Here is a 13,002-nt window from a genome sequence, read left to right as displayed (position 1 = left end):
TCTTGGTGAATTCCAAAATCAGTTTAAATTTTTGAGATGAGTGGTTTTATGACATGAGATGTTTATTATCCTTAGTAGGCGGATAGTTATTCTCAATATTACGAGTAATGTTCATTTTGTAACTTATATAGCCCATTGTACACATTGTACAAATAAGCTATTGTCTCCCTAACTGGACTCATGTGTTATATATTATCTATTATTGTAATTTTTTTCATGTTGAGATTAAGAATGAATTTTTTTATAGAAAATATAAAAAAATTAAATTTTTTATATATTTATTTTACATTTTGTAAACTAAAACATTCAAAAAAGTTTACTTATTAGTTAAACTATTATTTCTATTTAAAAAAAAAAAAACAATTTTTACTCTTTATTAAAATGTAGCATTAGTCAAATATTGTTTCTCATTGGTGAAAATGAAGCAACTGTGATACTCATTTGGAATAACAGAACCCAACAACTTCCTCTAAAGAAATATGAATCTATCCTATGCCATCTTCAAATTGAGTTTTCGTCATTGTCTTCTCTGATCAATCCATTATCCTCGGACGAGTGCCTTTCAAATTGCCTCTTTCTTGCATTGATGACCTGCATTAAAAATCAATGAATTATTTCACCTTAAGCCCAAAAGAGAAGAAGAAAAACAAAGATTAGAGTACCTTTTGTTCCCAATCAATGCAACTGGTTATGATTGAAAGAAGGAGAGTCTGCACAAAAGCTCCAATATGTATACCAATCCAAAGTCCTCTACCTCTTAATTTGACCCAAAATGCCAATGTTGCAGCAAGTGGAATCTCACGTAGGTAGAATGCCCCTCTTTGAGACTGCACAAGAAAAACCAAACATCAGACTTAGATTTCTAACAAGAAAAGTAATGCTAAGTTACACAACTTACCAAACTGAAGAACTGATGTTTCAAGTTCTGGATCTGGTAAAAGGCCAGAGAGCAAGATAAGCAACTCAAATGACCACCATTCAAGGCTGCAACACATAATATATAATTATTATTGTCATTAAAGATTAATATTACAGATTAAACAAGAATATAAATATGAATGAAGTATGGCCTACTCTTTGCTCTGTTAATTCTATTTGATCAGTTAAGTTAAATAATTCTGGTTGACTTCAACATCAATCAAATCATCAAAGTAAAGTTAAAATCTGTCTACATAAGTACATAGTAGTCAATAAAGATTCAGCAGAAAAGTAATTAACATCATCCACCAAAATCTTTCACATGCACATGTTAAGTAGTTCAATAAATTGAGATGGTACATGTATATCGATATCTTTCTCCCTGCGCAAGTTCACAGAATAAATGAGAAGAAAGTGATGACTGTATATTGCAATGGCTTAACATAGTGCATGCAATTACCACGTGACACATAGTCACATACCATAACTCACAAGTCTCTTGGAACCTTTGACTAACCACCTTATTAAAAGTATTATATTATTTGTTAATTAACCAAATTTTAATTATTTTTTATTATAGTTTCTATCGATTATTCAAATTTAAAAGAATAACTAGTGTAAAAACCCGTGTTCAGCACGAAAAATTTAATAAAAGTAAGAAAAAAATTTATATGCTTCGATATTTAAAACAAAAATACAAAATAATAATTATTATTTTAAGAAATTTATAAAATTATTATCAAAATTAAAGTTTAACTTAAAAAGGAAGTAATAATTATTTTATATATTTTAAAGTAAAATAATTATACACTGATATAGAATTTAAAATAAAATTAAAATATTTACATTAGAATACTATTTTTTCAAAGACTTTTCTATAAACAACATTGATAGTTGAATTTGTAGATATTTCTACGTGATTCATAAGTAAAACTTTTAAGCCTCTCTTACTCTTAACTCTTGAAAGTGCCACATATAGTTGGCCATGTGTAAAAACTGGTCTAGGCAAGTACAATCCAACATGAGATAAAGTTTGTCCCTGAAACTTATTAATTGTCATGGCAAACGATACTATTATGGGAAACTGTCTTCGTTGGAATCTAACTGGGACGATTTCATTTGTTGGTACCATATTCATTCTTGGAATCAAAGCAATATGACCAACAATGTTACCCGTTAAGACTTCACATTCTATGACATGATTTCCAAGCTTCCTAACTTGTAGCCTTGTACCATTACAAAGACCACTGGATTGGTCAATATTCCTTAGTAACATCACCGGAACACCAACCTTGAGTATTGATTTATGTGGAGGCAAACTAGAGCAATTTATGCTATTCAGTAATTCAGGATCATAGAGATCTAGTTGACTCTCCATATTCCCTTCATCCATACATATGGAATCCGAACTAAGATATAATTTTTTTCCTCCAGGAATGATAGCCATCAGATGGTTGTTGACCTCTTCAACGATGTCTAGTGTGGGAGCCAATATAGTTCTTGCTTTGAAAAAATCCTTTGAGGACATGTTTTCCAGAATATTTGGATAAGAAAAATGAACTAACTCATCAAATGCCTGGTCCGAAGAAGGAATAATAATATCTCCTGGAAGACATATCTCAGATTCACCATCCATATTGTCACCTATGAGACCATCACTAACTTTCAATAACCACTCACCAAATTGCTCTATCTCATCTTGATCTGAAGCAGTCGTTCCTATAGAGAGTCTCATGTTTTTTGTTAGTTTGAGCACCTGACAAAACTTCCAAAGGTAAGACGAATTCACGGTTGAATGAACGATATCTTGTCTCGATCCTCGTGGAATGATAGGAAGAATTTGTCTAAAGTCTCCACCTAGTACAACCACTTTTCCTCCAAATGGCAAATCTTTGCTATATGTTGGAGAATACCTCATGATGTCACCCAAGCATTTATCAAGCGTTTCATAGCAGTACCTACTAACCATTGGGGCCTCATCCCAAATTATAAGTTTGGCTTTCAACAGTAACATTGCTTGAGGGGAACCAGGTTTGATGTTACATACAGAATCCTCAGTTATATTCAGCGGTATTTTGAACCTTGAGTGTGCCGTTCTTCCATTGGGAAGAAGTAAAGATGCAATACCACTCGAAGCAACGTTTAACACTATATCACCCCTTGAGCGAATCTCAGCAGACATAAGGTTCTAGAGAAATATTTTTCCAGTACCTCCATGACCATACACAAAGAAAAAACCCCATTCATCACAATACACAGCTGTAACAATTTTATCGAATGCATATCTCTGCTCAGGTGTTGCGATGGCTAACATGTCTGTGGCATTTTTCTTTAAATCATCCCTGTTAAAGTTTAGCTCTTCCCTTATAACCCTTTCGGTTAACAAAGAATTATCAACTTCAGTTGCTAAAGGCATAGGAGGATAGTCTTTCAAGGTTTTACCATAGGAATATAAGATCTTGTCTATATCCATTAAGCACAACTGCTTAATCTCATCATCTGACATTGTTAACTCTACATATTATACGATACCATAAAAATTCAATCAAACTAAAAATAATCAATAAGGAAGAACTTTTATCATTGTAATTAATAGAAACTCACTGCTCATGTTCATCACGGCTCTCTGTCGATACAAAATATCATCTGAGAGTTCATGCCAACATCTATCCCAAACATGTTCTGGTCTTGAGATATTGTTGGATGTTAATAGAATGACAAATAACCTCCTAACATATGATCCTGAGGCCCATGAGCTTGCTTCCTTAATTGCATCAATGAATTCTTTGTCATCTTGCAAGAGTCCAAGGGCAAAGCATGCATCTCTATACGTAGCATAAATTGTTCCTCCTACTATTCTTATATCTTGAAAACTCATACATCCTCTTTGAGTATTCAAGAGAAGTCGTTGGTAATATTCTTCGGTATTTGCTGCAAAAAAACTTAGTTAAAATTCCACTTTTAAGTTATTAAATGGATTAAGCTACGCTATTTTAATTATTATGTAGCTTCACATCCGCATAAGAGTAATTTTTCTAAAAAATATAGAAAAATAAAAAATCGTATAATCTACAAATTATAACTGTTGAAAGTTATTTGAACATTTATTTTCTAGTGTAGATAAATTGAATAAAATGGACATGGGGTACAGGCTGTTAAGATTTTAAATTTAAATCTTTAAATAAGTAAGATCAAAATTGAATGTAAACTCGTCATTACCTGCAGGTACATGAGTCAACCTTCCAATTACGAAGCCTTTCTTTCTAGGAAACCACTTGAAGAATCGTCCTTCCAAACAAACTTGGTTGGAAACTCTACAAATTATAACTGTTGAAAGTTATTTGAACATTTATTTTCTAGTGTAGATAAATTGAATAAAATGGACATGGGGTACAGGCTGTTAAGATTTTAAATTTAAATCCTTAAATAAGTAAGATCAAAATTGAATGTAAACTCGTCATTACCTGCAGGTACATGAGTCAACCTTCTAATTGCGAAGCCTTTCTTTCTAGGAAACCACTTGAAGAATCGTCCTTCCAAACAAACTTGGTTGGAAACTCAGCATAAGTCAGACTTCGGGCATAAGGATATGACATGTTCGCTGCCATCCATCCCAAAAACATGGACTTATGAGATATTGTTCTTTCGACGATATCATTCACATTAGAAGTTTCACCATAAACCACAGGTTGCTCATCCTCCAAATGGAATGGAAGTCTAATCACAAATGGTTCTTTCTCTTGGATTTCGTATCCAAATAGACGCCAGACTGCCTCACATGCCGAAATATACCTACAATCGTAGTAATTCCTAATTTCGTCAACAACTTGTGTGGCTTCTGACGGATCACCAGCATTGTATAGAGTAGCTGTTACGCGGTCATTACCCTTGTGTACATGCTTAAACAGATACTTAATAGAACTTGTTTGGCATGTGTATTCCACATTTATGTGGCACCCGAACTTGAGCAACAATTCTGGATTATACGGAACAATGAACTTATTGTCTAGTACACATTCCCTTTTTTTCACTGTTCGACCGTTATCAGTATGCCTATTTTTGGGAAATCCGGCCTCATCAATGAGTGTTCGCTGTCTAAACTCTTTAGGATAGAACTTTGAACAGGATCCATTCTTCATGCAAGATGAATTCTTGTTGTACGGACCACATGGACCATGTACCATGTAATTTTGAACAGCTCTATGTAGATTTGGCCTTTCATTTTAATCAGGAATCTCAGCTGTTATATGTTTGTCTATGTCATCTGGTGTTTGTGGTTTGAACTCGTTACTCATGAATAAAAGGATATGTGCATGCGGAAGCTCTCTCTTTTGAAACTCTACAGTGCAAACGTCTAAAAATTGAAAAAGACAAATGAGCAAAGCATTACAACATAGGATTTTAATAAAGCGTTGCATAAACACAGACTTACATCCCAAAATTTTGCCGAAGATTTTTCCCTCTTTGAGGTCATCTATCAAACCATCAAGCTTGATCTTGAAAATTCGACACAATATATCAGGACGGTCTTCTGCCTTCAATCCAATGGAAGTCACTTCTCTTCTTATCTCATCCCATTCAGGGTTACAGGTCATGGTGATAAAATAGCTAGGATATCCTGCATATCTGCAAATTGCAAATGCATATTTACAATTATTCATCATATACCTAGGTCCACCAGTAAAAGTACTAGGAAGAATGATTCTTTTGCCAAGCCTTGCAGCATCTACATTTCCGTTTATAAGACTTTCATGCAGACATTTGTATTTATCAACCCTCAACTGTAGTTGTTTACACCTAAAGAATTTTAACCTCTCTGATTCCACCATTGTGTAGGCATCTACCAGAAACTGTTAGAATAATCTCTTTGATCTCAGAATTAACGAAGATTCACCCGTCCTTTTCTGTAGTCGAAAAGTAAATAATTGTCACAAAGTGATTGTTTTGTTTTCTTTGTAGGTCTAGCGGAGATAGAATCTGATGTTGCAATACCCAAACGAAATCCATCCTCCCCATACGGAAACAACAATGGATATTGCAAGGCTAAATAAGATGGATGAAAAACATCAATCCGCTGGAGCTTTCTAGATTGACTCTCTATAATAATATCTCTATCTTGCTAAGTTGTTCGACATCGCCAACAATCAATGCAGCCACTTCAGATGCAGATGGCAAGTTGTATGTCCTGCCATCTGTAGTCCTTTTACTAATCAACTTAAACTTTATGTTTGTGCAATTTTCCTGTTGATACCTATCTCTTGCATAGCGAAAACTCTTTGCCAAACTATTATATCTGTCTAGCATGTTTCTTAATATTGCCACAATTTTCCTATCCCGCTCATTTATAGCTTCATTGGAACTGCGAAAAAAAACAATAAAATTTATGTTATTTTCTCTCACAGATAAAAAATAACTAAAAAATTTGACTGGTTGCATGAAAATTACCGAAGTGTGCCTATTCGATTATCAATATCATTCTCTGTGTCATAGATATATAGCTGGGCAAATGTTGGTCGCAAACTATCAGGAGGAAGTAAGCTACCAATGCTATGGTAGTTTTGACCCCCAAGCTTAAAAATTGGAGGAGCAGTCCCATTGTTCACCCCACGGTCAATTTTTTTCAGCCATTGATGTAAAACAAAACATTGAATTAAATGTCCTTATATTTTTTAAAAATGAATATTTCTTTGATCTCCTCCAGTATGAAGCTGAATGAGCTCATCAGGAGGCACAGAAAGTAGAGGAAGCTCGATCTTTCCTTCCATATAACATAATGAAAACTTTGGTTGGGGCGACTGTTTGGATTTAGCAAGCCTTTCTCCAGACCACATCCATGCTTTACAGTGTTGACATTGATAAATAGGATTTCCTATATCCCAGACATCTACCGAATGAACTCTCTTTAGCTACTCAGTTGTCATACCGATACAATTTAGTCCATGATGTACACAAAGATGCAAATAAACATACAAATAAAATTTTTACATACCATCTAAGGTTTCTGAAGACGGTATAAAATTATCTTCCATATCCACATCCAACATTGAATCATCATAACCATTCAAAACTACAGTAAAAAAAATTATAAAAAATGCAAACATAATCACTTTGATGTATTACTAATAATTCATATCTCTTGCAAACTACAAACTTAAATTCTTGATATAATGAGAAATTACCTTCATCATCAACAAAAGGGTCAACACATTGGCCACTGTGTGTGTCGGCGCTTGGTGGATGCGTCTTAACAGTCGATAAATTTACATCTTCATAAAGTTGTGCCAAATTAATAGCCACCGAAGCAACAACAGAGGAAGATTGTCCTTTTTGCACCCTAATCATAGTAGAACTTCTTTACAAAAATGTTCAATTTTATTCAAATAAACCATAGAAACTATAGGAAAAAAAGAATATAATAATGATGATTATCTTTTCTAAATTACCTTTCTGTTAGGCACGATCGGTGGGAACCGGAGTGTGATGAAAGTTGATTTTGTGGAACGACTTCAATTAGATTATTGGTGGGTCCTTGTACACTGGAGTATGCTAGAATTGTAATAAATCTATGTTATATAAATCATTTTCGATGAAGTATACTTTTTGTTAAATATTGGTGTATGAATCATTTGGCAATCAATAATTATACGTACTATTTGTTAACACGGATAGTGGAGTTCTTGTCAATGAGGGATCCGTCTGTAGAGTTAAAGATTTAGATCTTATCTCTAATGTAGAAGGTCTTACATAATTAGGAGGAGTATTTTCCTGTCCAAAAATTCTATGCGAGGCACAGTGTATACCATGCATAGATAGTTGCTTCCCTATGAATGAGTAATGAGAAATATATAGAAAATTTTCGTCATTAAACCGATATAAATTAAATTTAGATAAATATGAGTCAATTACAGTGGAAAAAAATGTCACCTTTATCCTCACTGGATTGTAAACTGAGAATATTAGATGAGGTACCAATTTCTCGACACACTGTTTTTTGACTTGTATTAATATGATGCACATTTTTATGTACGTCAAAATTTGTATTATTGTTGTTCTTCGACACTGTTAAGTCAAAAAAATAAATGAAATACAAATAATAATTATTCGATTAACTAATCTCGTATTTGATTTTATATAATTTTAGTAGTATACTTTCGTAGTTAAAAGTTTTTTTGTATTGGTTTAGTTTTATTGAATTATTTTTTAAATTATTAAACTAAATCAATGAGTATTCATATCATATTATTCAAAATATAACCAGTCATCAGTTAAAAATAAATACAATTCAATTTAAATAACAAATAAAACTCTAAATTTAAATATAATTTTAAAATTTCAATTTATTTAAATCGAGTTAAATAGATATACCCAAAAGCATCAAATTTTATATTTTCCCAATTAGTATAGAGTTTTATGTATTAATTTAGGATAAATAGTATATTATTTTAAATTATGATAGAGTATATTTTAAATAATATTAAATAATTAATTAACCTAAATAGTATATGAAGATTTGAAGATTGTATAGTTTTTATGTAATTTATAGCTTATTAAATATGAGTTTAAAAAATTTTATAAAGATGAATAGTTATTTATAGTTTTCAAATCACTAAACTAAAATATTTAAAAAATTATGTATAGTACAAACTACTTCGCTAATATTCTCAACAACGATAATAGTTTAAACTGTAATTCCCATAAAAAATAGAAATTAAAGAAGTTTTAGAAGAACACTTACCAGAAGCACAAAAGAAAGCAAACTCATTATCATCAAGTCTTTTTCGTTTTCTTGCCAAAATTATCTTTCGTCTTAACCTTGCAACCTTCGATTGTGTGATTGGAGTGTGATACATTATCGTTGTTAAGTCCCTTATCTACAATGTACTTCTTCCGCAACAATGAGTTACGAATACAAATTTTCAAATTTTAATACTTATTTTGAAGTTAAATTTTAAATATCCATTAACTTACAATACTGATTATTTATTGATTAATTTATGAGGTATCAATTTTTACTTAAAAAATAAAAAACTTAATTTTTAAATATGTAAAAATATATTAATTGTTCGGTTGTCGGTTGCCGGACAGGTCAGGTGGTTATTTGAGGGGGTAGTAACGCTTTGATTGCGGTCGTGCTGGGTTTGGATCTGCCGGGTAGCCGAGCTCTCGTCGTAGAAGGAAAAAGGGGGGTGCCACCTGCAAAGACACTCTGACGCTCTAGTCAGTTAGTGTGCAGGAGGGGAATATGATAGGAGAAAAAAGTGACGTACCCTAGGGGAAGGGCAGGTCCTTCCCCATTTATACCGTGTCAGGGGTGGGCCCTACAAGGACAGGCCCACCTTCCTCGAAGCTTCCTCACAGCTGCAGTGGAGAGCTGTCAGGGACGCGTGTCCGGGTCGCATAGTGAGCTGCATGTGCCCGACCGCTCGGGTCGGGTCATCAGTGGGTCAGGTCGACCCGCAAGTGGCTTGGGCCAGGCCGTAACAGTGCCCCCACGCGCCAGTGGTAGTCGTGGGAGCTATCAATGGCGTGTTATTCCATGTTTCGTTTATCCTCGTCAGGTCGGCCGCTCGTGGGAGGGACATACCCCCTATGCGCGTGTCCCCTGGTTGCCCAAACAACCGTTTCGTCGCCTCGTTCCTCGCGCTGAGCATTGAATGCTCATAATGGGGTGAAAAATTCTGTTTGCAAAGACGATTATGCCCAAGGTTTTTCGCGCTTCCTAGGAGGCAGTTTTTAAACAGTCAGTTTCGTTTCTTCCTCTTTCATACTTTCTGCATACTCCTGTTTCTTCTACCTTCCTACCATCCTCTCCCCCAAAATTTCAGAGCGTCGTTGTAGTGCCCTTGTGCATCTTCCCTTCATCCTTCTTCGCTCTCACAACCAATTCAGGTAGTTCTTGAATCCTTCTCTTTCCTGCTTCGTTCTTGCATGCTTGTTGTTTGTATTTGCTTGCCATTTTTGCTGCCTTGTTTGGTTTTTGTTGTTATGTGGCCTTTCGATGATGGTCAGACGTGTTAGGGGAGGGATACCATTCCAGAGTAGGTTTTGTTTGGATCCTTTACGTTTTTAATCGTGTTTAGCCTTAGGGAGTAGTGTGGGGGTAGCTTCTGTATTCGTTCCGAGCACCCGACCTCTTAGACTGACTGGATGGTCCCCCCATGTAGGTATGGCTCGCACCTCCTCCCGGGTTTCACCTTCTCCCGCGGCGTATGACCCCTACGCCTGGGTTGTTTCCGATGTAAAGGACTCTCCCAACCAAATGGGCGAGGAGGAGCTCACCGAGTTCCGTCAGAATGAGTACTTATGCGGAGGGACAGACGAGGAGGCTAATTACGACGTCTTCGTCCCGGCTCCTCATGAGCATTTGTACGAGCTCAATTTCCACGCCCCCGAGTTGCCGACTGGATTTGGTTCTACAAATCCATGTTTACTCAAGTGGGAGTCCGTATTCCGTTTTCCTCCTTCCAAATGGCGCTTCTAGGTTGGATTTCCGTGGCACCGTCACAGTTGCATCCGAACAGCTGGGCTTCAATCCGCTATTTTGAGATGGTTTGTGAATATCTCGAGCTGCCGGTGTCTGTAGATGTTTTTCTTTTCTTTTTCAATCTTACAAACCCTTCGAAGGAAGGGAAACATAAGAAGGGGTTCATGTCCTTCCGGTCTGCCCAAGGTCGGAGGATTTTTGGTCTGTTTGAGGACTCCTACCATGGATTTAAGGATAAATATTTCAAGGTCCGCCCGGTCAAAGGTCGTCACCCCTTTTGGTTGTTATTAGAGGGGGCACGCCTCATCCCGACCTATTGGAGCTTCGGGGCAGGGTCCAACGCCTTTGTCAAAGTGTCCTATAAGGGTATGTCTGCGGTGGACAGGAGGATTGCCGATGTGTTGCTGGCAGTCTTTGGGAGGAATCATGTGAATCCTCACCTCCTCATGGGTGACCGGGAGGCCGGTCGTAACTATATTTGTGAGGAATCTTTGCTTGCTTTGTCTCTTAGCTTCTTACTTTTCTTAATAGCTCATTGTGACTAACCGACTTCTTTTTCTTTTTACAGTGGGAATGTCTACCGAGATAACGGGTCTCCCTAACTTGTTCCAAACCTTCCTGTGTGCGAGTGACGACGAGGGAGGTAATGAGAAATCTGCTACCGAGAAATCTGCTGCTCCCCCGGAGGACAAGGCCGCTTCCGAGCAAGGGGCTGCGGTCGACGAGACTGGCACCTCGGCTCAGGGTGCCTCGACTGAAGGCGACAAGGCGGTTCACGTTTCCCCCTTCCGCGAGGTGATCGGCACTGGGGGTTCGACGTCTAACCCTGATGCCGATGACGAGGCCGAGGAGGTCCCTAGCCTCAAAAGGAAGAGGAAGACGTTGTCCAGTCCTGAGGGGGTTCTTACTGTCATGGAGAGGAATTTCGATGTCGGGAACTTTATAGATTCTCAGCTGATTTCTGGTACTGAAGAGCATTTTCACGAGTCATCCCTTTCCGGGCAGGCGAGGTGGATGTATCGTACCCTCTTGCGTGGCACAGTGATAGCTCGGAAAGCCGAGTTCAAACTGTCCGGGATAGAATCCCTTCGCAGGAGGTTGGAATCTGCTGGGAAGGCTAACAATGAGCTTAAAAGTGAAGTTGAAACCCTCCGGGAGCAGCTGACCCAATCTGAGGAGAAACTTGATGCCGCCGAGAAGAAAGCTACTGCTGCTGAGAAGAAAGCCACTACCGCTGAGAAGAAGTTGGAAGAGTCGGACGCCACGGTTTCACGTCTTGTCGAGCGCGAAATGACTTTAGAGAGTCAGGTCGGCGCGGCACAAAAACGGGTGGCCGAGGTGGAGAAGGAGAAGCAAGCTGTGGAGGCTGAACTGGCAGCGTTAAGAACAAAGTATAAAGACGTCGTCAAGCAGGGGAAAGGTGCGATCCTGGCAACCGTGGAGGCCTTTAAAGCTCAGGTCAAAGTTGTTGCTCCTGACTTTGACACGTCGGCGATTGGTGTCTTCAAGGTGATCAAGGATGGCAAAATTGTTGACGTACCCAAGAAGTGAACTCTCCTTTTCTGCTATAAAACTTTTGGTTCAGCCGTTTTGTTTTGGCTTTGATGAACAATTGACTCTTTGGGTTGCTTGCGCGTTCTATTGTAGTTAATACTTTCTTATTTGCCTGGTCGTGTTATCATTTATATTAACCGTTATTGACTTGTGGCTTGTTGTTCGTTTTGCCGTGTTGATGATATTCCGGCTGGGCCGGGTCGTGGCTTTTTAATGTAGCCGTTTTGCTATTGTGGTAGTTGATGGGCTCCCGGGGTGATCAGTCCCGGGGCCGCGCATCGTTGTCGAGTTGTGATGAATTCGCTTGCGTAGTGGGTTGTCCAGAAAAGACGAACAAAACAAAAGAGAAAATTTGCACAAGTATATCTTATTCGGTAATTGCATAAAAGGCCCATAGGACATAACGAAAAGTACAAATCCGCGAATTAATACTTAGCTCGATTGGTCGGTATGTCGCCTCACGCACTAGGAGTAGAATCTTCTTAGGTTGTCCGCGTTCCATGTTCTTGGGACTTCCTTGCCGTTGAGCCTTTCTAACTTGAAAGCACCTTTGCCCATCACTTTTTTGATTCTATAGGGGCCTTCCCAGTTTGCCGCCAGCTTGCCTACTCCGGGGGTCCGTAAGCCGATGTCGTTACGTCTTAGGACGAGATCGTTCGGTTCGAACTCCCTTCTGAGCACTTTGGTGTTGTAGCGCAGAGCCATTCTTTGTTTCAGCACTGTTTCCGTCAAATGGGCCATTTCTCTTGCTTCATCTATTAGGTCCTTCTCCACGGCTTCCTCTACTCCTTTCAAATGTAGCCGGGGACTCGGTTCCCCGATCTCCACGGGTATTACCGCATCTAACCCGTATGTCAGTCGGAAGGGAGTCTCCTTAGTGGAGGACTGCTCGGTTGTTCGGTAAGACCAGAGGACCGAGGCTAGTTCGTCGGCCCAAGCACCTTTTTTATTATCCAACCGTTTCTGCAGCCCTAACATGATAATCTTGTTCGCGGATTCCACCTGTCCGTTTGTCTGGGGGTGCTCTACCGAGGAGAACTTCTGTC

At 37.9% G+C, this 13,002-nt stretch overlaps 3 protein-coding genes across 3 annotated transcripts; all 3 read right to left on the bottom strand.

The window, feature by feature from the left end:
• Positions 1–501: 501 nt before the first annotated feature.
• Positions 502–3,100, bottom strand: LOC140175230 (uncharacterized). The gene is made up of 4 exons (XM_072202183.1): positions 1,870–3,100; positions 899–984; positions 663–827; positions 502–591 (listed from the first exon to the last, which is right to left on the bottom strand). The coding sequence occupies exons 1-4, from the start codon at positions 3,098–3,100 to the stop codon at positions 502–504; spliced, it is 1,572 nt and encodes a 523-aa protein (XP_072058284.1).
• Positions 3,101–3,106: 6 nt separating this feature from the next.
• Positions 3,107–5,102, bottom strand: LOC112709534 (uncharacterized). Its single transcript, XM_072202182.1, has 4 exons — positions 4,403–5,102; positions 4,138–4,245; positions 3,523–3,849; positions 3,107–3,432 (listed from the first exon to the last, which is right to left on the bottom strand). The coding sequence occupies exons 1-4, from the start codon at positions 5,100–5,102 to the stop codon at positions 3,107–3,109; spliced, it is 1,461 nt and encodes a 486-aa protein (XP_072058283.1).
• Positions 5,103–12,421: 7,319 nt separating this feature from the next.
• On the bottom strand, positions 12,422–12,934 carry LOC140175229 (uncharacterized). The gene has a single exon (XM_072202181.1). It carries the CDS (start codon positions 12,932–12,934, stop codon positions 12,422–12,424), a length of 513 nt encoding a protein of 170 aa, XP_072058282.1.
• Between the last annotated feature and the right edge of the window lie 68 nt (positions 12,935–13,002).

This window comes from Arachis hypogaea, chromosome 9, assembly GCF_003086295.3.
Source record: "Arachis hypogaea cultivar Tifrunner chromosome 9, arahy.Tifrunner.gnm2.J5K5, whole genome shotgun sequence".
NCBI lineage: Eukaryota > Viridiplantae > Streptophyta > Magnoliopsida > Fabales > Fabaceae > Arachis > Arachis hypogaea.
The sequence above is the reverse complement of the archived record's forward strand: the minus strand, read 5'-3'. Positions and strand labels throughout refer to the sequence as shown.

What these genes read in the sequence shown, in the direction of transcription:
- LOC140175229 (XM_072202181.1), bottom strand. Translation starts at nt 12,934, where the DNA reads ATGTTAGGGCTGCAGAAACGGTTGGATAATAAAAAAGGTGCTTGGGCC.
- LOC112709534 (XM_072202182.1), bottom strand. Translation starts at nt 5,102, where the DNA reads ATGGTACATGGTCCATGTGGTCCGTACAACAAGAATTCATCTTGCATG. An exon ending in AAAGGCTTCGCAATTAGAAG is followed by an intron (nt 4,246 to 4,402) that starts GTTGACTCATGT and finishes AACTTTCAACAG; the next exon opens with TTATAATTTGTAGAGTTTCC. An exon ending in GTTGACTCATGTACCTGCAG is followed by an intron (nt 3,850 to 4,137) that starts GTAATGACGAGT and finishes GTTTTTTTGCAG; the next exon opens with CAAATACCGAAGAATATTAC.
- LOC140175230 (XM_072202183.1), bottom strand. Translation starts at nt 3,100, where the DNA reads ATGTCTGCTGAGATTCGCTCAAGGGGTGATATAGTGTTAAACGTTGCT. An exon ending in AACATCAGTTCTTCAGTTTG is followed by an intron (nt 828 to 898) that starts GTAAGTTGTGTA and finishes TTTCTTGTGCAG; the next exon opens with TCTCAAAGAGGGGCATTCTA. An exon ending in GCATTGATTGGGAACAAAAG is followed by an intron (nt 592 to 662) that starts GTACTCTAATCT and finishes TTTTTAATGCAG; the next exon opens with GTCATCAATGCAAGAAAGAG.